The sequence below is a fragment of the Callorhinus ursinus genome, unplaced genomic scaffold (assembly GCF_003265705.2).
Source record: "Callorhinus ursinus isolate GAN/ISIS: 27379988/994484 unplaced genomic scaffold, GSC_fseal_2.0 scaffold15, whole genome shotgun sequence".
In the NCBI taxonomy this organism is placed as follows: domain Eukaryota; kingdom Metazoa; phylum Chordata; class Mammalia; order Carnivora; family Otariidae; genus Callorhinus; species Callorhinus ursinus.
Genome location: NW_027397077.1, coordinates 34,872,841 through 34,895,965, shown reverse-complemented (window position 1 = coordinate 34,895,965; position 23,125 = coordinate 34,872,841). Strand labels below are relative to the sequence as shown.

The following is a 23,125-nucleotide window of genomic DNA, read 5'->3' as shown; positions in this document are numbered from 1 at the left end:
TCCACAAGCCCTAAGGGAAGAAATCAGGTTGAAAGGTTCAAGTTCTCTGAGCTACTTACTGTAGGCAGAAAAAGAGCTATCCCCCAGGTCTCCTGAACTTCAGGGGAATTTACCGAAACTAGCTGGCCCTCAAAGCAACTGGTTTTTCTACTCTTCCCAAGCCACCCCACAGGCAACATTGTTGCCATTAGCGCCCTGCAAGGCACAGCCAAAGATTTGGGAGCCAGGTTCAGAAAGTGTTTTGTCTTGAATTAAACTGAACCAAAAGAACACGGAATATCTCGTGCTAGCCTTTTGGATTAGCCTAGGACTCCCCTCTAGGTAAATGTGGCTGTTAGGGGTGTTGTCCCAATCATATCTATTCAGAAAACCTCAACCTTAAAAATAACTTTATGAAACTGTTTTCTGATAGGCTTTTCTGCACAGTCTCCCAAGAGCAGCAGGGAACTGATAAAAAAAAGAATGAAATGTACTATGGTAAAAATGGCTTCACTCTGGGGGACGCCAAAGATGACAGCTAAGAACCCAGACTCAAGCCAATTGCCAGATGTTCAAATCATAGCTCTGGCCTCTGAGTGACCTTGGGAAGTTACTTTTCTGGACCTGGTTTTCCCATCTGTAAAATGAGGGTAATAAGAACAGTACTTAGAGCATATGGCAGTTGTGAGAACTAAATTATTGAATGTATTACCTACAACAGGGTTCCATAGTAAGCCCTTTTACTACTCATGAACTCTGTGAACTGACCAGCATTTAGTGTAAGTACCTGGTTCACATGAAACTGAGGTCTGTTGGATGAATTAAACAAGTAAGCTGCCTCCTATTTTCAAAGCACTATTTTAGGAGGAAAACGTGTCTAAAGAAACCAAATCTGAGACTGGACAAGGACTAAAACTCACCACAGTCCAAGACCGGCTGAAAGAGCCTTGAATCCTCACGTCTAATTCCAGTTCTACCTAACCTGTTCCAGCTTCTATACCTCATGGTCCTAAATCTCTGTGATTTGAAATTATATCCCACAAGGTGATCCAAATTCTATCTCTGTCTTAGATAGCTGAAAGAAGTGACCTAGGATGTGTATTTTGGTGTTTAAAGATATCCGCCATTGTAAATAAATAGGTGGACATTCCAGTTTTCAGAATCAATCTTGTGAGTCTGAGTGAATCAGTGCACTAAGTTCCTAAAACTGCAAAGCCAGAAAATAGCTGTGGCCCTAAAATGACCGCAAAGGGTAGAAGGATACTTCCAGAGATTCCTATGTTAAGTATCAGCGTTAAAATAGTCTCTTAAAAGGAGGATTTTTCTGCTCTAAGGAATTAAAAGGGATTATCTGAAGCAACAATGTAAAACAAAACAAGTGACAAAATGATGACTTTTAAAACTGAGTACCGCTTCTTTCTGAAGCAATATATACTTGCTTTGTAAAAGGTGAGGGGGGAGACTTAAGAAAAAAAGGGGGGACAAGGAGGAAATTACCTACAATCACATTAATTTGGGGCGCCTGGGTGGTTGTCTTAAGCGTCTGCTTTCAGCTCAGGTCATGATCCGAGGGTCCTGGGATTGAGCCCCACATCTGGCTCCCTGCTCCACGGGAAGCCTGCTTCTCCCTCTCCCACTCCCCCTGCCTGTGTTCCCTCTCTCGGTGTGTCGCTGTCAAATAAATAAAATCTTAAAAAAAAAAAATCACATTAATTTGGAGGAAATCCAACTCCAGAATTAAGGTAATACTGCCTCTTCAGCAGGGTAAGAAAAGCTAAATTTCACATTTAAAATTGTATGTAATTATCATTCCCACTTATTTGATGGGCAGATATCCAGAAGTATGTCAACACACTCTGCTGACAAGACATGGGGGACAGGAACTGGTAGAAATAAAAACTGGCATATCCTCTGTGAAGGGAAGTTTGGCAACTCCTAGCCGAAGTACAAACCCATTTACCCTTTGACACAGATATGCTTCTGTGAATTGCTGCACACATACATGATTCACTGCAGTACTGGTCACAAAAGCAAAAGGTTATAAACAACCCAACCATCTCTCAAAAGGAGACCCAGTTAGGTGAACTATGGAATCTGGACCAGTGAAAACCACATACACAATGAAATGGGAACCATGCTGCTATAAAGAATGAGGAACTCTCTATATATTGATATGGAAAGATCGCTAGGACAGAGTAATTGGATAAAATCATGTTCAAATCAGTATACCACTTTCTGTGTAAGAAAGTGATTAAAAATATATATTTCTATTGGCTTTTTGTATTTTATATAAAGAAAACACTAGAAAAATAAATAAGAAAGTGATGTAAGGATTACCTGTAAGACCAGAGTGGTGGTGGAAGGAAGGGTGGTTAGTCATGGGTCAGACCGACTGGCATGTTTCTTTGGGTATTTTCAATTTTTGAATCATGTGACTTACCTATTAAAAATCATTCAAAAAATAAACAGAACCTAGAAAAAAAAAAGTGGTAAGCTTCCTTTCCCCACCTGGTCTACTAAACCACTAAATCAAATATGGTGATTATCCACCAAGAATTGATATTCACCATTCATATGCCATGCCCACCCTTTGCGTTATTGATCTTTCCAAGAGAAAGTAGGTATCATAAAAATTCTTAACTTTCTTCGAAGGGTGAGGAGAGCTTGTGCTTTCATAAATCAACTAGCGATATGATAAATATTAACAATTTCTTTTTCCTTAGAAAATGATACAAATAGAAAAAGGAGTTATTTAATTCAAATATTGGGTAACCGGTAGATAGAAATGGTGGACTTTTAATATGCAGCAACAGGATAGTACATTGTGTGATACAGACTGTACAGAAGAGTAGGCCAAAGCTGTATATAAAAGCTGGTTGGAGGAGATACCATAATTGGCAATCTATTAATGTTCTATATCCCATGTTCAAAAGGGATTACATTGATTTTGTTGGGATTTTTTTTCCCCCTCTCATTACTTTGAAAAGAAGTATTTTCTAACTGCTCCAGTTTTCTCCAAGCTCCAAATAAATTCTAGCAGAACCCAGTTAACACGGCAGTTTATATAAAGTGTTAAACATTAGCTCTAAAATAGTTTGCCTCCAAATTAGTAGTGGGTATGTCTTTTTCCACATTGTATACCAGAATAAACATTTTTCTGCAGTCTGGGAGAGATACTCAATTTTTTAAATGGCTTTCAAATTATAAGCCTGTATGTTTTATACCATTTCCTTCAAACAAAATCTAATTATTGTATTATTCTGTAAAATGTCTGTGACCTCCAGCTTTCAACTGTGTTAAAGTGATAAAATGTAAATATTTGTGCTTTTGGATTATTTCCAAGATGAAAAACATGCAAAGTTAACATATTCGCCAGGCCAAGTGGGCCTTGTCATCTATCTTCTCTGCTGCTAGAACAGTAGTCTGTTAGGAGAAATTATATTAGAGATCCTCTACTCTTCATTTTACAGATAGGGAAAGTACAGAGCCAGAGGGAATTCAGCAACTCACCAATCAGTTAATAACAAAGAAAGGAACCCATTTTCTCAAATGTCAATCCAGCACTCGACAGAGCCAAACTACATTAGCATTTTAAACGGACAAAGTATTTTCCTACTTGGAGCGCCTGGGTCGCTCAGTTGTTAAGCAACTGCCTTCGGCTCGGGTCGTGACCCCTGGGTCTAAGCCTGCACTACTCCCTCTCCCACTCCCCCTGCTTGTGCTCCCTCTCTCACTGTGTCTCTGTCAAACAAATAAAATCTTTAAAAATATATACATATATATTTTCCTACCACATCCCTTCCTTTTATAAATGCAAGACCTGCAAGCCCCAATAAAATGAAGTTAAAGTATCTTTTCCCCTCTGATTCCTGCTAGGAAATCTGCATTAACTAAGTTACCAGCTGCCTTGCAGTTTTAAAATAGAAATTACCTTACTGAAGAGAGGGCTTGTTAATGAAATGGAATAATGAATGACTACTGCTATTGCTCAGATTAAGAAACTTCCCACTGCAATCTATCTAGCATGTCAATGACTTGATTCTGTTTCCCTAAGAACAGTCAAGCAGCAGCAATTACAAAAGCACCCACTTTTATTAATAGCTGAGTTTTAAACAGAAATTGCAGGGAGGCTATTTACTAATCAACAGAAAACACCTGCAGCGGGCCACACATTGTAGAACTGCAAGCTTAAGGGAAGTTGGCAAGGCGAGTGTTTGCTTTACTGTTTTCCTTTTCAAGCATCTTCACAAGCATATACGTTACTGAGGGCACAACAGTTAAAAGTTTGGAAGAGAATAAAATATTTCAAACACTCAACATGATGGTTTCCCCGCAATGGCATTTTTAAAAGTATTTGGCCAAGTGGATGTTACACTATAATGCTGGCTACAGTAAATTCAGACTTCCACTCCAGTTCTCAATCTCCCAGACAATGAGGCTGGAATTACCAAATCAACAGGATTTCAGTGTAACTGGATCCTGTATGGATAGAATTACACAAGGCAATTAGATCTTCAGTTAAAACAATGAGGACTAAAGTAGCCACAGTCCAACACATCCAATTGACAGAATCAAAGGAACCAATTTCAGAAGTCTCAATTTTTGAAAGAAAAGCAGTTAAAAGCTTAAAATCAAGGATACAATAAACTAACCTTATATCCTTCCCACCCCTTCCCCAGACATCACATTCCTCCTTCAAAAATCACTTTCGTAGGAGGGTGATGAGAAGAAGACCAGGTTAACTGCTTGACTAAATGTCTCCACCAATTCCATACAAGAAATGAAACTGGATATCCTAGGGACTTCTGTCCTAGAAATGTGAAATCACATATCCAATTGGCCAGCAAGGGTTGGCTGTACAGAATAACCATACCGATATAGAGGAAAAGCCAAGTTGAACTTTTCTTGAGTAAAACTACATAAAAATCATTTCTGCAATAGCTTTGATGAGATAAATGTTCACTTTTATAATGCAAAAGATAACATACTAGGTGAAATAGGCCAAATGGCTTTACTTTAAAAAATGTGCTTCCTGGGGCACCTGGGTGGCTCAGTCGTTAAGCATCTGCCTTCGGCTCAGGTCATGATCCCAGGATTCTGGGATCAAGCCCCACACATTAGGCTCCCTGCTCCGTGGGAAGCCTGCTTCTCCCTCTCCCTCTCCCCGCTTGTGTTCCCTCTCTCGCTGTGTCTCTGTCAAAATAAATAAAATCTTTAAAAAAATAAAAAATAAAAATGTGCTTCTTAGGGAAAACCACGTTTGATACTTAAAATCTTTTCATTCTGGAACTGAATTAAGTAGGCCTGCCTTGCAATTTCAGTTTAATAGTAGATTTGTTATAGTTTTTAAAACAAATAGATTATAAAATGCCTAACCAACTAGCTCTTGCCACTTGACAGTTTACAAGTCATACCATCTCCTCCACCCTATCCCCCCCAAAAAAATCGCAGTATCAATCCTGTGGATATTTTAAAAGTTTATTTCTATTTTAACTAGCCCACAGACCCAATTCTTTGAGAAGTGAGCTGATTTCTTTCTAGCACATTGTCTATGGGCCTTGCTCATAGTAACTTTCCTCCCATCCTCTTCTAAAAAGGTCAGCACCTTCCATCATGATGCACATTTTAAGTTAAAATTGTCAATACAACCCTCAAAATGCAAGTTTATTGAATAAAGCTGAGAAGAGCAGTAAACAGACAAAAAATGCATCACCTAAATAAAAAAATTCACGTATTTACAAAGTTCAGTAACTGTTTTCACATGCAGAAGTTAATGCACAGGAAAATGTTGGTAGTAGAGTTTGGATGTCTTGAAATGCTGAAAGCAATGAACAGACACACAAACACGTTAAGTTTTAGCTATAGGTCAATTAACGAACCAACGCAGTCCCCACACAGTCATACACTTTAGTTCCAATTCTTCCTTTCAGGCACAAGCAAATTGCCACATTCTTTGTAATGGTTTACAGTAACCATTAATGGTGTTGAGCTATAGTAGCAAGTTTAAATATCCCTTCATTTACAGAACCATCCATCCCATCAGGGAAGTATGCAACATGCTTCAAAGAATAAGAACAGAATTTTAAAAGCTGAGATTCTACTCATAAAAATGTGAATGGAGGAAAACAAGTAGTATCTGTGCAACACAGTGCAGTATTTTGTACAGAATATTGTTAAGGCCATGGCAGTCTATAAATTAAAACTGGTATTCATTAAAACAACTGTTGACTGCACTTTTGAGTGCTCAACATGTATGGAAACGCACCGTCTACATGAGTGCTGCTTAACAAAAGAAAAAATCACACACAGTGTGAGGCAACACATAAGCAGGTGTAGCATAAAGTTTTATCTACTACAGTGGTTTATGTGAGTAACAATTTACAAGTGAACCAGTATTAATGTGTCCCTTTATGTATATGGACATCACTAAACTACAAAACATGTTTAAGTTTTTATACATCTCCGTATCGTAGAAGCAAACAATACACAGCATCAGTTCCTCAGTTCTCTGTGTGATTGATTATTAAACAACCTGTAGACGTTGCGCATGATTACATTAGACAGAGCAGGCAGGTCTAGAGTTGTCACAATAATCAAGATGTCTAATGGCACCAGACAAAAGAGTGCCAAACCTTACATCAGTAAGAGAGAAAAATAAGAATTTGTATTTGTTTCTAAGTATCTATTGTGCTGAACGTCTATGACTGGATATAAAAAGTCAAGTTAGAGTGTCATGCAGCAGCAGTGATTTAATGACTAGAGACAGAAAGAACAAACAGGTGTCTGAACAAAGTCTGACATTCTTAACACATTTTATTATATTGGCTGGAATGCTCTAAATTCATGAAAGCCTTTGAGAAAATCTTCAATTCCCAACCCTTTAAAAAAGTGTGTTGAACCCCACCCTCTCCAAAAAAGAGAAAAAGAAAAAGAAAAAATGGAGAAGTAATGATCTGGACAGATACACAACAGCATGCCTTAGTTCCTCCCATTTCCCCAGCTGCTATCTGGTGATGAAGAATTCTCAGAAAGCAGTATTTTTAGAATTCATATACGATCTCACCAGTATAAAGAACCAATAACAACACTGATCTGGTGCCTCTGCTCACTCTTTGCAGACCATTTTTTTAAATTCCTAAGGTGTAATTATACATTTCACATGCATTTGTGAGATATGTAAACATTATGTTTATATCCCACATGAGTCAGGCTAAAGGTTTTCTAAATACTGTGTGTGGCACTAGAAACTTCATGCTGTGTCAAGTCAGTATCAGTATTAAGCTAATGGACTCTATAAGGAAATATCTAGACATTTACTGAAAACCAATATAAAAATCTGGCCCAGAAAGACTAGAACAGAAATATGCAATTTTCTTGATTTAAGATGGTCAAGTGTGTGTTTAAAAAAAAAAAAGCTCTACACACTGTTTAAGACAAGTATGTATAAGAAGCTTTTTTTGTGTGTGCTGACTTTATCATGACAACTCTAGCTGATTCTTTATGAAGGATTAGGGATACACATCTTCAGCAGTGCACAAGAGAAATAAACTCTGAAAAAGGCAATTTCTTGGGTTTAGGAAGGACCGTATTCTGGGAAGTACTTCAGAGGAACGGACAATAATTCTAGGATTATAGCCAGGAAGGACTGGAAGACTTCAGGAGATGCTTCAGCTTCTTCTAGATTTTGAATGTTGAATAAGCCACTGGAGTGTGATATCTAAAGATGGAGGGAAAAAAATTGAAGGCGTTAAGATATCAAAGTTAAGACACTAAACATGAGACAGTATTTAAAATGTAGCTAATTCAAAATACATGCTGTGCCTGCCCTCTTCTACTTTTTGCATCTGTATTATTCTCCATTACCTAAACTTCAAGAGGACATTCTAAGGAATTATGGAAGACTCAGCAGTCTCTGATTTAAAAGTTAAATTATGTTCAGGACAGCCTGTGCCATCTTTTATTCAAAAAAAAAAAAAATTACTGACTGCCTGTTAAGTACTTATGTGAAGTGCCAGGAATGCAAAGATATGGGAGATCCCCTCTCACCCCTCAAAGAGCTTTTAGTATCAAAGGTGGAAAACATAGAACTCATTTGGGCCTAGGAGAAGGGCTGCCCCATAGAATTCCAGGCAAAGGAAACAACAAAAGCAAAAGAATAAACAAAGGCATGAACAGTGTGGAGATCTAGATGGATTATGTGGTAAGTTGTGGATGAAGCACAGGAATGGGGGAAGGTGCTGCCACTCATTGCTAAGGCTACAGCAGGGGTTCTCAACTTCACCTTTTTGACCTTTTGGACTGGGTAAATCTTTGCTGGGACAGGACGAAGGCCTTTCCTGTGCATGGCAGACTATTTTGCGGCATCCATGACCTCTACCCTAAATGCCATTATCACTCCCCCTACACACCCACAGTTGTGACAACCAATAATGTCTCCAGGGATTGCTAAATGTCCCCTGGGGAGCAAAAATGTCCTCAAGTGAGAATCACGGGCTGGAAGGAGCCAGATAACCTTGTATACCACTCTAAGATGCTAATAAGTTTGGGTTTTATTCTCAAGTCAACTGGAAATTACTGGAGAATTTTAAGCAAGGAAATTATATTAATTTATTTTAGGATGATCAATGGCAACAGAAGAGAACAACTTGGAGTTGTCAGTAGACAGTGACGATCACAGCAGGAATAGGAAATGCGAAGGCACGAAGCAAACAAATGCTGTAGGGATGGAAGAAGGAAAATGTGGATTTGACCAAGATACGAACAGAGAAAGAATCTTCTGGCCTCAGTGAGTTGTGTTTGTCATGGAGCTGTTGACACAGTGGTTAAAGTAAGAACAGACTTGAGGAAAACAAAAAGATAAAGAATTTAGTTATAGAGCACATCAGAGTTGAGGTGCAGAAGGTAACAGGCATGGAGATGTCCAGCAGATAGCTTTAGCTATACTGATCTCAGAAAGGGATGGGGACTGGTAAGATGTCACCATAGAGGTGGCAGCTGAAGCTATCACAGCTGAGATTAGCCAAAAAAAAAAAAAAAAAAAAGCACTTAGACTGACAAGAGATGGCAACTAAGTCAAAACAGTGAATTTCTGTCCCTGAGTTCTTTAAAAATGTGTCATCCATATAAAGGGTGAGTCAGCATCTATTAGAAGCAGCACTCAGTTCTCCAAACCTGAAGATGAGTGCAAATTCAATTTCCAAGCTAATTATGAGTTACAGAAACTGTAAGCCACACATGTAAAGAATAGCCTAGAGCTGAGATCTGAACAAATGGAACCTGTTCAGAGTTGTAGAAACAATGATTTAACCTGATTGTTGAATCAGATCATGCGCACTTTAAAAGGACAGCAGGGGCGCCTGGGTGGCTCAGGTGGTTGAGCGACTGCCTTCGGCTCAGGTCATGATCCTGGAGTCCCGGGATCGAGTCCCACTTTGGGCTCCCTGCTCAGCAGGGAGTCTGCTTCTCCCTCTGACCCTCTTCCCTCTCGTGCTCTCTATCTCTCATTCTCTCTCAAATAAATAAATAAAATCTTTAAAAAAAAAAAAAAAAAGGAGGACAGCAGTATGTAGTAAGAGCAAAGCCACATTCATTAGAACTGAATGGGGAGAAAGGTAAATCTGAGTGTGAAATGCCCAGGTTTAAATATTTAAGAAATTCACTTAAAAAAACAAACAAAGCTTGTGGACAGTGGACAGATGTTATATCCCAAAGACAAATGGATCCTTAAGACTAGATAAAAAAGCAGAAAAGAAATAAGATACTCAGATGAAGGAGTCATCTTCCATGACAAAAAGGGCCACAAGTATGAGTCATCTTTGCAAAGATCATGTTCACAGAAGTAATCTGTTCTATGTGTGATGTGAGGACACATTACTAAAGTATTTCATATACCACACTGGTAAGGTGGAAGGAGAATATACAACCCATGTGCACTGAGATACTTTTGGAACAATTTAGTAAATTCATAAATTCGGTTCTAAAATATGTTGTAAAAGGTGAAATTAGGGAGGATGTTCTGATTTGACTACCCAAGAAGTCTAATCTGCTTGGCCCTTAGTTGTATTTCTTGCTCCAAATAAACAGGCATTCTCATTTACAAACTACTTGTTTTGAATCTAGTTAGAGTGGATCCATTTCCTTGAGCTTGATACTACTAAGTGAAGCAGGAGTTCTATCATCACAAACTGTGACTATGGAGCTCTATGACAGACTATGAGGTCAGCCTCAAATAACAAAAGAAGTATTCACCAACTCTCCCGCATTTACTTCTTAAATGAGCTCACAAGATTTTTTTCCAGGAAAGTATCCAGCTGGTTTGTCAAGGTAGTAAAACAAAGGATTTTTTTTCTCCTTTCAGTAACTTTTTTCCCCTATTTTATGAAATACTAGAGAGAATATAAGGGAGTAAAATGGATTTACAGAATAGCACAATGCCCTACAATTATGGTTAATACTGTATGCAGAACAGGGTTTTTCAACCTCACCACTACTGATATTTTAGGCTGGACAATTCTTAGCTGTGGGGACTGTACCATGTTTAGAACATCCCTGGTCTTTACCCACTAAGTGCCAGCATCACACTCTTTGTTATGACAACATTTGGCAGTGTCTCCAAATGTTGCCAAATGTATCCTGGGGGAAGATCCTTCAATGAGAACCAGTGGTGTATAAGCAAATGCTCTCTTGGGGACACAAGAATTCCTCCTAACATGGGGGTGGGAGAATTTTTTTTTTTTCTTTATGAACTCTAAGTAATCCTAAGTGCTTGAAGAGTCTGTTCTCAAATGCTCACAATATAGCAAGTCACTTAGTCTACCCCTTTATAATAGAGGACAGTTTGTGCCCAACAGCAAAGTATTAGGCTCAGATTGCTTTTGGGTGCTCTTTAAAGGAAGCCCAGGGGCACCTGACTGGTTCAGTGCACAGAGCACGTTACTCCTGATCTCAGGGTTGTTAAGTTCAAGCCCCACGTTGGGTGTAGAGTTACTTAAAAATAATAAAAATGAAAAATAAATAAAGGAAGCCCAGAATTAGCCAGAAAACTATCAACACTTTGAGGTCATCAGAGCATGTTTGAGGAGGGGTGAGGAAAGAGTTAATAGACTAGAACTGACTTGGGAAAAAAGTTAACTATGATGAGACCAAATACACACTGAATGAAGGCTAAAGGAAAAAGATAACAATACCTTTTAAACACACTGTGTTGGCACTATGTATTACATCCTACTCCAATACAAGTTTTTGGTTTGTTTGTTTGTTTCTTTTTAATTGGAGGTGTGACTATGGGAGAACGGTCAGAGATACCATGTTTTTGGCTTTGAAGATGGAGGAAGGAGCCATGCGCCAAGAATGCAGGCAGTATCTAAAAGCTGGAAAAGACAAGGAAATGGAGTCTCTCCTAGAGTCTCCAAAAAGAGTACAACCTGTCATTTTAGTCCTTGATTTCTAGCTCAGTGAGAACTATGATAGGCTTCTGACAGCAGCAATAGAAAACTAATACACCCACATGACATCCACCATATGTCAAATGCTGCAATGCATTTTCACATTCCCTCTCACAAGAGAATTTCTAAATTGCTGCCATTATCACCATTTTATAGAGAAGTAAAAAGTGGAGATTAGGGAGGTTACGTGCTTTGTGCAAGGCCAGTCAGAAAATAAATTAGGACCAAGTGTTCTGGCCTGAGGCTGGCTGACTCCAAAGCCCATGCTGTTTGTAGCCTATTACGCGGCAATGATAGACAACCTCATTTTTCTGTAGTGGTCCACAGAGCGATTTTTTTTTCACCAGTGACCACCAAACTGGGAGAGGTGAGGGTGCCATGGAAATCTCTAGGCTCCTACCCAGCTGCTTCAAGATACATGCATTTAACTCTCCTCTCACACTTTGGTTGAACCTGTCATGCCAGACAAGAACTGTGTGACTTAGCCTGAGTAGCTTTTTGTCATGAAGGTACACTTAACCAGTGAGTATGTTTTATTGCACTGTTACAGGTCTTTTCACTCAAACAGCTAACAGGTTGAACAGCCTTTCAAACGTTTCTATTCATCTTTCCTTTTTACCTTTTGATCCTTTTCACCCATTCCAATCCACTTTTATTAAATAACCTCTCACAAATTAGTTAAACTGAAGTTCAGCCAGATATACTTAAATTCTTTAAGGACACTGTGTTGGACTAACAGTGTCCCCCTAAAAATTCACACCTACCTAAAACCTCATTAATTTCTTCAAAAATTGTCTTTACAGATATGAGGTCATACTGAATGAAGGTAGGCCCTAATCCAATGATATGTATCTTTATAAGAAGAGAAAATACACACAGAGACACACACAGAGGAGAAGGCTATGTGAAGCCAGAGGCAAAAACCGGAGAGAAGCATCGGTATGTCAAAGAATGCCAAAGGCAGCCGGCAACCACAAGCTAAGAAAAGGCAAGGAAGGATATTCCCCAACAGCTTTCATGGCCCTGCTGACACCTTGTTTTTGGATGCCTAGCCTCCTGAACTTGAGAAATAAATTTCTGCTGTTTTCAACCACCCAGTTTGTGGTACTTTGCTATGGCAGTTCTAGGAAATTAATACAGACACTAAATAGATAAAGAATACTTTTGGCTTATACTTCCAATAGAGTACTAACATTACAGTAATATACTGGTTCAATAAATGAACAATTGTTTCAGTGCCTATAGACCAATTTTTGTAAAGTCTTCAAAAACACTTTGTTATAAAGCACAGCTGGATACTAGCTCTGCCAAAATTAATACAATAAATTGGTATCACATCATGTTTTAACTTCGTCTATTTCATTTACTTCTTTAAATAGCACAGAGCACATTCAGGATGTTGTCTTGCTGTCAAAAGATATAATGTCTATTCTTTTTCCTGAGGCAAAAAAACAGTCCTCTAAAAGAAGTCACTTAAACAGAAATGGAGATAAGAATAAGAAGCATTAAGACATCCCTTCCAGTGATACCCATTTCTTCCACAGTCATTTCTTACCTATATTATCCTTTTCTTTGCAAGAAATTGAATAGCAGCAAATTTCTCTATCCTGAATAGCAGACAGGTTCCTGTAAGAAGCAGAATTAAGCCAATTAAGTCTGCTTAAAATAACTATCATACCTATCACTCTTTGTTCAATTTTCTTATCTTTTTATACTGAAGAAATTATTTTACTACAAAATTTTAGAAATTCACTTCTCTGGTAGGCCAAATTTACCATGTTTACCTAAAAACATGGCTATTATCATTACTAAGTAACAGGAGGGCCTGGCTGGCTCAGTCAGAAAAGCATATGACTCTTGATCTCAGGGTTTTAAGTTCAAGCCCCACGGTGGGTGTAGAGATTACTTAAAATCTTCAAAAAAATAATAATATAATGATGCTAAGCAAAGCAGTGGGCAAAATAGTATAATTTAGGGGCGCCTGAGTGGCTCAGGCGTTAAGCATCTGCCTTCAGCTCAGGTCAGGATCCCAGGGTCCTGGGATGGAGCTCCACATCGGGCTCCCTGCTCTGCGGGAAGCCTGCTTCTCTGTCTCCCTCTGCCCCTGCTTGTGTTCCCTCTCTCGCTGTCTCTCTCTGTGTCAAATAAATAAATAAAGTATTTTTTAAAAAGTATAATTTAGAACCAATTTTTTTTAAACACCATCATTCATTCTTAAGACATACATTTTTTCAATTAGCTGTTTCTCATCCAAGGCATTAGGAAGATCTCTCTTGTTTCCAAGTACGAGCACCTTTAAAAAAGAAAAGATATTAACAATGAACTTTTATGTAAGAAAAGGTCACAGAAGCATATGATAGTCATATTTGTAGACATTAAAATTGGAATGCTACCACATGCCATAATATTGAGGCATATTTGTATAACTGGTGGCCTATCTCATTTATTTAGTAATTCAAATTAGCATTCATTTCAACTTCTACCGCAAAGATGCCCCAATTCAACATGTGGCTGCCAATTTCTACTAAAATATTCTTAAGTCTATGGTATGTATTCTGCAATTTCTAAATAAATCTCTACCATAATGTGAGTATGATCTTAACACAACCAAGGGGGGGGGGGACAATTTTTTAACCATTTTTTATGTTAGCCATTAATCATACGAACACATAAATTTGCTTTTAAAATTCCTGATCCATCCTACAGAATATCATGTATAAATTTTCTAAGACAATGGTTAAGTCTGGAAATCAGGATAAATATAGCAGTCATAAGCTCTAGGAATAAACGGTATCATCTGGTTGCTAGATGTGCTTCGAAAAGAAAGCAGAGACAGGCTTCTCAATCACCACTCCATCTTTTCTCAGTTAATATCGTTCTTTCTGCCTTAGAGAAAGCAAAGAATATGAGTACATATAACTAATATTTGAGAATATACGTACTCTCAATCAGTGTTCTCTAAGAACATGTAATCTCTGACCCACCTCAACCAAGTACATGCCATGTCTACCTTGCCATACCTATTTTCTTTCACTTAATACACCCCCACCCCCACCCTACTCCATACACTTTGACCATTTCTACTCACAGGACCTAGATTCTTACTTTGCACAAAGGACAAAGAGACAAGGACAGAAGCACAGAACAGTCAGGGACACCGGGAGCTCACAGGACAATGTTAAACCACAGCCTATCTCCTGTTCCCCAACTTTCACCCCTCTCCATACTCTTATTTAAGTCACACTAGATTCTCAAGCTGGACCTGCCTGAATTTCTAAAAATAATATCATGGCCATTTGTGATCAGCTGTCAGTTTGGGGGTTGCCTGGCATTTCAGTCCTCTTACTACATTTAAGAACTCTCCCCTCCTACCTTATGAACCTGCCTCCCAATAAGCTACTTGCTTCTATGGATAATTTTTTCCCCAGCTTTCCTTTCTGCTAGAGCATGGACACTTAATCTAGGATGAACCAAACCTTTCAATGCAGAGGCAGTGATGCAAGAAAGCGGGAGAGAGAACCCATTTTGATAGGGAAAGGGAATCAGCTAGATGACTTTCCAATCAGAACAATTGTGTCTAGTGTTCAGAAACTGCATGTGGTCACCAGACTTACTCTGTGGTGTGAGTCTGGATGTGATCCTGGCAGCTGCTTAGCTTCCTTGTTCCAGCCTATTTCCTGTGCCTACTTACGTGCAGCCTTCTCCGAGACTCTGTGAGCTACCCAATATCCTTTCATTGAATTCCTTTCTACTTATGTCAGCTTTCCATTGCTTGCAACTAAGACGACTTATGGTGACCTTGAGGTAAGACTGATTTTTACCTATGGTAGGTATACGGAACTAAGTTTTAACACAGGAGACAAATAGGCTTTGAAGACATGGATTCGAAACCTGGTTGCACAACAGGTAATGTTACCATGTAACCCTGAAGAACAACTGTTACAAAGGAGGGATAACCACAAACCTCATTATGTTGTAAGGATAACCTGAATTAATATACCTCAAGTATTTGACATTCATGAACTTGTGATGAGGCTAAAGCATGGTCCTTTTCAAACGTTCATCAGCTCAACAAATGGTACCCCTTCCACCTAACTTCATGCACCAGGAACTAGGAATTATATTCTTTACATCTCCACTTCCAACCCATTACCCAGTCTGGTTGACAGCATTCCTAAATATCACTAAAATCGGTTTCCTTCTCACCATCTTGTCTACTACCACCCTAATCCAAGGTACTATAATTTGCCAAGACAACTTCAAGAGCATCCTAAAACTGCCCTTCTTATAGTCCCCCTTGCCAATTTAATCCATTGTCAGCATGGATCTCTGCACTCAGGGCAGAGTCTGCTTCTGCCCCCTCTCCCCCCACCCCCACGTACTTGCTCTAATAAATTAAATCTTTTAAAAAAAAAAAAAAAAGAAAGAAAAAAGAAACACTTCAGAAATAAAGTTTTAAAACACTAGCAACAGCTTCCCACACAGTCCAGCCCAGCCTCCTCTAGTATCCCAGCTGCCGCATGGCTCACCACTCTCCCCACCCTCTCACTTTGCTTTCGCTCTAGGGAGACTGGCCTCCTCTTAGTGCCTTGCTTCCTCCTACCAAAAGGCCTTTGTCTACAACTCTCTTTTCCTCCAATCATCCCCTCCCTCACATGTCTACATATCCCTCACAATTCAGCTCAAGCATCACTTCCTCAGAGAATCCTCCTTTCTTCCCTCAAACTAGATCAAATATCCCCTCTAATTTATAACTCTCATGGCCCCTGGTACCTCTCCTTCATTGCACTTATCGGAGCTGTATTATTCCAGTGATTTCATGGCATCTACCTTTCCTACTAAACCATAAGCTCCATGATGGCAGGGAGCATACTTCTATTCACTTTGTATCCCTAGGACTGAGCACTGCCCCTATTGTATATAGTTTAATAAATAGCTGGTTAAGAAATGAATAAATAGCACAGTGCCCAGTATATGGCTAGTATTGAGTAAAGATAAGCCTTTGAAGATTTTAAGACATTTAACTGATTTCAAACATAATAAATCATATAATTAAATTTTAATAATATAATTATAAATCTTATATAACAAGAACTCCATACTTACTGGAATTCCTTGTAACTGTGGTTTATCTAGAAGATTATGTATTTCATTTCGAGAGGCTTCTATCTTTTCACGATCGGCAGCATCATTTTAATAATATAATTATAAATCTTATAATCATGTAATATAAAATAACAAGAACTCCATACTTACTGGAATTCCCTGTAACTGTGGTTTATCTAGAAGATTATGTAGTTCATTTCGAGAGGCTTCTATCTTTTCACGATCGGCAGCATCTATCATGTAACTTAAAAAAAAAAAAAAGTGACTTCAATATCTCATCTCCGAATTCTGACAGTCACAATTAGGGATAGAGATTTTTAATTTTCAGATTTACACTACTAAGGGGCACCTGGTTGTCTCAGTGGGAAGAGCATGCGACTCTTGATGTTGGGGCCGTGAGTTTGGGTCCCACACCGGGTGTAGAGATTACTTAAATAAATAAGTAAATAAATAAACTTAAAAAAAAAGATCACTGAAATTGTTAATCAAAGACCTAAAGAAAAGCTCAGTACCCAAAAATACTTTTAAATAGACTATTTAGATGCTAATACATGATAATAAAACATTTATAACCCTTAGCTCTTAGCTGCTTAAATAAAAAAAAATAAACTCTCATTTATAATTAAATTTGTTAAAGTTTCATATTAATGGGATTACACTAATAAAGACTGTTATTGATGAAATAAAAATTGAGCCTTTGGAAGTATTAAAAACAACTTTTTTCCTGGAAACCTAAACTGACTTTTTTAAGCAACGCTTACACAATGGCATTGACTCCTCTGCAGTACCGCTCCCACATGCTCCGGAACCGGGGTTGTCCTCCTATGTCCCAAATCTTTAAATCAAGACAGACAATTCTTAATAAAGGTATTTTAAGTAACACATTGAAAGAAAAAGTAGAAAAAGGAGAGAAAGATCAGGCAGATATGCCCATGTCCACAATGTTAGAGCCAAATTACTTCTGAAAAACTTAGGCTGAAACAAGTTCTTAATCTAGAAGCTCTTGGGTCCACTTCTAAACTTGAAGTTCATATTTAATATGTTTACACTGTATCTACTCAGTTCTACTAAAGAAAATTTTGTGCAATACTTTCTTTGCTTGTTAACCAATAAATTTCCGTATTGAAAAGTTTCAGCATGTACCAAATCAGGGATCATCCAGATCTGAATGCCAAAAGAGAAAAAAACAAAAAATTTGTATCTGTATATGTTAACAATTTAAATCAAGTATGGTAAAAAGATCACATACCTTTATTGTGACGTTACCTTTAGTTACTTTCCTCATGTTGAAGCCCACCGTGGGTATCATATCTTCACTGAATTGACCTGACTGAACAAAAGAAAACATCTGAAGTTAGAATCAGTATTTATTAAGACATATAACACGGCATAAACTTCAGGCATTAACAATGCTTTTATAACCATTTTAGTATATTATGTAACTAATTTTTTAGTGGTGGTAACAATCTGTCTTAAGAAAACATTCTTTATAGGTGCACGGGGTGGCTCAGTCAGTTAAGCGTCCACTCTTGATTTTAGCTCAGGTCATGATCTCAGGGTTGTGAGATCAAGCCCCTCTGCACTGGGTGTGGAGCCTGCTTAAGATTCTCTCTCTCCCTCTCCCCTTGCTCCTACCCACCCTCCTTTAAAAAAAAAAAAAAGAAAGAAACAAAGAAAACATTCCTTTTAGACACAGTTCTTGAAGAGATACATTATTTCCTTCATCCAAACACAATCCATTTTTTTTTAAAAAAAGATACTTTTAGTAAGATTTTAACTTTTTACATATTTCCTCCCTCTCCCTTTGCTGTGCCCCCTTGCTTGTGCTCTCTCATTGTCAAATACAGTCTTAAAAATAGATTAAAAAGAAATATTATATATTACAACTATAAATGAAAATTTATTAATTTCCCCACCTACACATAAATGTTCACACAAAGTAGGAAATCAGAAGTAAATCTTCAAAGTTTTCCCATTTTAGCATTTAAATTACTTTGACAATTTACAACTCACTGCTAAACAGCTTTTCCAAGTTTGTCTTTTAACAAGACATATTCTGTCATTGTACAGGTTTTCCTTTTATGTAATCAATTCTGTTCTTTTTTAGCTTATGACCTTCTCATAAGACTAAAATATTTTCTAATAATATTTGAATGCCCTTTAAAATTTAAAATGTTCATCCATCTGGATTTGATTTTACAGTGCAAGAAAGTTCCTTTTCTCAATCATCTCACTCCTCATTTAAAAATCCACACATTCCTAACTAATTTGAAGTGATGTGCCAAATGCCGTAAGAGACATTGGCATTGACTGATGCCCATTTTGAGGGCATCTGAGTCAATACTTTTCCACTAGTCTGTTTATTCCTAAATTAGGATTAAATGAATTACTGCAGCTTGTACAATTTCTTATTCTATACAGAAGATCAAGAATTTGGAATGTTTTCGGGCGCCTGGGTGGCTCAGTCGTTAAGCGTCTGCCTTCGGCTCAGGTCATGATCCCAGGGTCCTGGGATCGAGTCCCACATCGGGCTCCCTGCTCCGCGGGAAGCCTGCTTCTCCCTCTCCCACTCCCCCTGCTTGTGTTCCTGCTCTCGCTATCTCTCTCTGTCAAATAAATAAAATCTTTAAAAAAAAAAAAAAAATTTGGAATGTTTTCAAAACTGTCTTAGTTCATCACTCACATTCCAAATAAACTTCAGAAATTCATATTTCAGTTAAATATTGACTAGAATTATATTAACTGTATTAATTTGAGAAGGATTGCCCTATATCAATTCTTTATATTTAACCACGATCAAGTTTCTCCATCCAGGCACATGGTTTGTTCATTTAAACATTCAAATCTTTTATATCCTTCACTAAAGTATCGTAATTCTCGGAAGCCCGGGTGGCTCAGTCATTAAGCACCTGCTTTCAGCTCAGGTCATGATCCCAGAATCCTGGGATTGAGCCCCACATCAGGCTGCCTGCTTCTCCCTCCCCCACTCCCCCTGCTTGTGTTCCCCCTCTCACTGTCGCTGTCTCTCTTTCTCTGTGTCAAATAAATAAATCTTAAAAAAACAAAGTATCATAATTCTCATAATAGCTCTCACATTTCTTATCATATCCTTTATTTTTTTTAAAGATTTTATTTATTTGAGAGAGAGAGAAAGAGAGGACAAGCAGGGGGCGTGGGAGAGGGCGTAGGGATTAGAGAGAGAATCTCAAACAGACTCCATGCTGAGCACAGAATCTAGTGCAGGGCTCAATCCCATGACCCTGAGATCATGACGTGAACAGAAACTGAGTCGGATACCGAACCGACTGAGCCACCCAGGTGCCCCTCATATTCTTAATTCTGACTACAATTACAAAGTACATCTAATGAGTCACAGCTAATACTGACTTTATATATTTACATATTTATAAATTTTATTTACCAAATATTAATTTCTCAGTTGACCTGACTTATTTTTAGGTAAACAGCCCAGAATTATGAAATCTCGCAACAAAGAAATGGTTAAACAAATAGGACTATTTTCAAGGCCCTAAGACTGGCTGATTGTTTGCTGTGACCTTATGCTAGCCACACATGATTCTAAAACTGTCTACAAGTACTGAGCACAATGAATTCCAATTTTAAAAATTAATTTCCTCTACGTAACTCCAAAGTTCTCTGTTCCCCCCCACCCTGCCCCACATTCAGTGGTGTTCAGGCTGATTTCAGAAAAAAGATGTTAACCACAATCACTACTTTCATTTATATTAAACATTATAATTCTCAGAACTTTCACATATGATTTATATGTGGAAATCTAGTCATGACATCAAAACTATATATATTGAAACTAGTAATGATACAACAACAAAAACATAATCTGATTAGAAGGGGAGAAAAGGCAACAACAAAGGCACTAGCCATAAAGCAACAAGGTGGGCTTCATTAAAATTAAAAACTGCCCTGTGAACAAGATTTAGAAGAGTTACAGAGTTAGAAAAGAGGCATAGAGTAAGAGAAAATATTTGTAAAAACATACATCCAATAAAGGACTATTATACAAAAGATACAAAGAACTCTTAAAACATCAATATAAAAAAAAACAATTAAAAAATGAACCACAGACCTCAACCAATACTTCACCAAAGATACACAGATGCAAATAAGCATACGAAAAGATAGTGCACATCATATGTCATCAGGAAAACGCAAATTAAAATGAGACACCACTGATACACTTATTAGAGTGGCCAAAATCTGGTACACCGATAATACCAAATGCTGATAAGGAGGTGGGACAACAGCAATTCTCACTCATTACTGGTGGGAATGCAAAACAGTACAGCCACTTTCAAAGATAGTGGCAAGGTTTCTTAGAAAACCAAATATACTCTTACCATTCAATCCAGGAATCATGCTCCTTCATCTTTATCCAAAGATGTTGAACTTAAGTCCACACAAAAACCTGCACATTAATGCTTACAGCATCTTTATGCATAACTGGTAAAACTTGGAAGCAACCAAAGTGTTCTTCAGTAAATAAGTGTATAAAAAGACTGTGTCATATCCAGGAAATGGATTATTATTCAATATTAAAAAGAAATGAGCTACCAAGCCACAAAAAGACATGAAGGAATCTTAAAAACATACCTAAATGAAAGACTCAATCTGGAAGGACTACTTAATTCTGATTCCAACAAAATGACTGAACACATGACTCTAGCAATATTCTGAAAAAGGCAAAACTATGGAAACCGTAAGAAGATCAGTGGTTGATAGGAACTGAAGGGGTGGGGGAGGAAATGAATAAGCAGAGAAGAGGATTTTTAGGCAAAAAAAAACTCTGTATGATACCATAATGATGGATATATGTCATTATACATTTGTCCAAACCTATAGAATGTACAACACAAAGAGTGAAAAAATAATGTAAACTATGGACTTTGGGTGATTATTATGTGTCAGTGTAAGTGCGTCAATTTTAACAAATGTACCACTCTGGTGTGGGATGTTGATAATGGGGGAAGCTGTGAGTGTAGGGGCAGGAGGTATATGGATAACTCTACCTTCCCCTCCTTGATTATGTTGTGAACCTAAAACTGCTCTTAAATTTTTTTTTTTTTAAGAGAGAGAGAGAAGCAGGCTCCCCGGAAAGCAGGGAGCCCAATGCGGGGCTCGATCCCAGGACCCTGGGATCATGACATGAGCTGAAGGCAGATGCTGAAGGACTGAGCCACCCAGGCATCCCAACAACTTTTTTTTAAATGGGCAAAGGACCTGAAGAGACATTTCTCCAAAGAAAATATACAAATAGCTAATAAGAACATGAAAAGATGCTCAACATCACTAATCATTAGGAAAATGCAAATCAAAACCACAAAAGATACCATCTTCATACCCATTACAATGGCTATTACCAAACAAAAAAAACCAAAGTAACAAGTTACAGCAAGGATATGGAGAAATTGCAACCCTGGTGCACTGCTGCAGGAATGTAAAATGGTGCAGCTGCTAAGAAAAACAGTATAGAAGTTCCTGAAAAGGTTAAAAATAGAATTACCACATGATCCAGCAATTCTACTTCCAATTATAAACCCAAAAGCATTGAAAGCAGAGACTCAAAGAGATTTATCTGTATACCCATGTTCACAGCAGCATTATCCATAACAGCCAAAAGGTGAAAGAAACCCAAAGGCAACTGACAGATGAATGGGTAAACAAAATGTGGTTAATTCCTACAATGTAATATAATCCAGCCTTAAAAAAACTTACTCATGCTATAACACAGATGAACCTTTTGAAGACATTATACTATAATAATATAAATAAGCCAGATACAAAAATACTATTAATTCTACTCACATGAGAAACCTAAAATAGTTAAATTCATAAAGACAGAAAGTAGAATGGTGTTTGCCAAAGGCAAGGGAGAAGGAGGAAATAGGGAGTAACTGCTTAGTGGGTATGGAATTTGTTTGAAATGGTTAAGAAGTTCTAGGGGTGCCTGGGTGGCTGGCAGTTAAGCCTTCAACTCTTGGTTTTGGCTCAGGTCATGATCTCAGGGTCATGGGATGTAGCTCTGTGTCGGGCTCTGGGGCTCTGCTTGGCGTGGAGTCTGCTTGAGATTCTCTCCCTCTCCCTCTGCCCATCCTCCTGCTCTCTCGTGCTCTCTCTCTAAATGAATGAATAAAATCTTAAAAAAAAAGTTCTATAGATGTATGGTGGTGATGAACTTAATACTACTGAACTAATTGTACACTTAAGAATAGTTAATATGTGGAATACTACTCAGCCATCAAAAAACCCCAAAATCTTGCCATGTGCAGTGAAGTGGATGGAACTAGAGGTTACTATGCTAAGCAAAATAAGTCAATCAGAGAAAGACAATTATCATATGATCTCGCTGATATGTGGAATTTAAGAAACAAGAAAGGATCAAGGGGGAAGAAAGGAAAAAATAAAACAAGACAAAATCAGAGAGGGAGACAAACCATCAGAGACTCTTAAGCATAGGAAACCAACTGAGGGTTGCTGGAGGGGAGGGGGGTGGGGGGATGGGGTAACTGGGTGATGGCCATTAAAGAGGGCACGTGATGTACTGAGCACTGGGTATTATA

At 38.1% G+C, this 23,125-nt stretch overlaps 1 protein-coding gene and 1 long non-coding RNA gene across 3 annotated transcripts in view; one reads left to right on the top strand and one right to left on the bottom strand.

Moving 5' to 3' along the window:
• Positions 1–5,443: 5,443 nt before the first annotated feature.
• The window catches only part of ARL8B (ARF like GTPase 8B), a 55,010-nt gene continuing 37,328 nt past the window's right edge, over positions 5,444–23,125 (bottom strand). The window contains exons 2-7 of one of the 2 annotated variants that reach the window (XM_025885093.2): positions 17,779–17,859; positions 17,291–17,364; positions 16,680–16,773; positions 13,649–13,716; positions 12,979–13,049; positions 5,444–7,696 (exon numbers count right to left, since the gene is read on the bottom strand). In XM_025885093.2, the coding sequence (XP_025740878.1) occupies positions 7,647–7,696; positions 12,979–13,049; positions 13,649–13,716; positions 16,680–16,773; positions 17,291–17,364; positions 17,779–17,859 (438 nt within the window). In that variant the 3' untranslated portion in view covers positions 5,444–7,646. The remainder of the gene's footprint in view (positions 7,697–12,978; positions 13,050–13,648; positions 13,717–16,679; positions 16,774–17,290; positions 17,365–17,778; positions 17,860–23,125) is intronic. The other variant, XM_073901583.1, reaches the window with a different exon arrangement.
• On the top strand, positions 8,624–12,771 carry LOC112833757 (uncharacterized). Its single transcript, XR_012380941.1, has 2 exons — positions 8,624–8,764; positions 12,227–12,771. It is a non-coding gene; the product is annotated as an uncharacterized lncRNA (long non-coding RNA).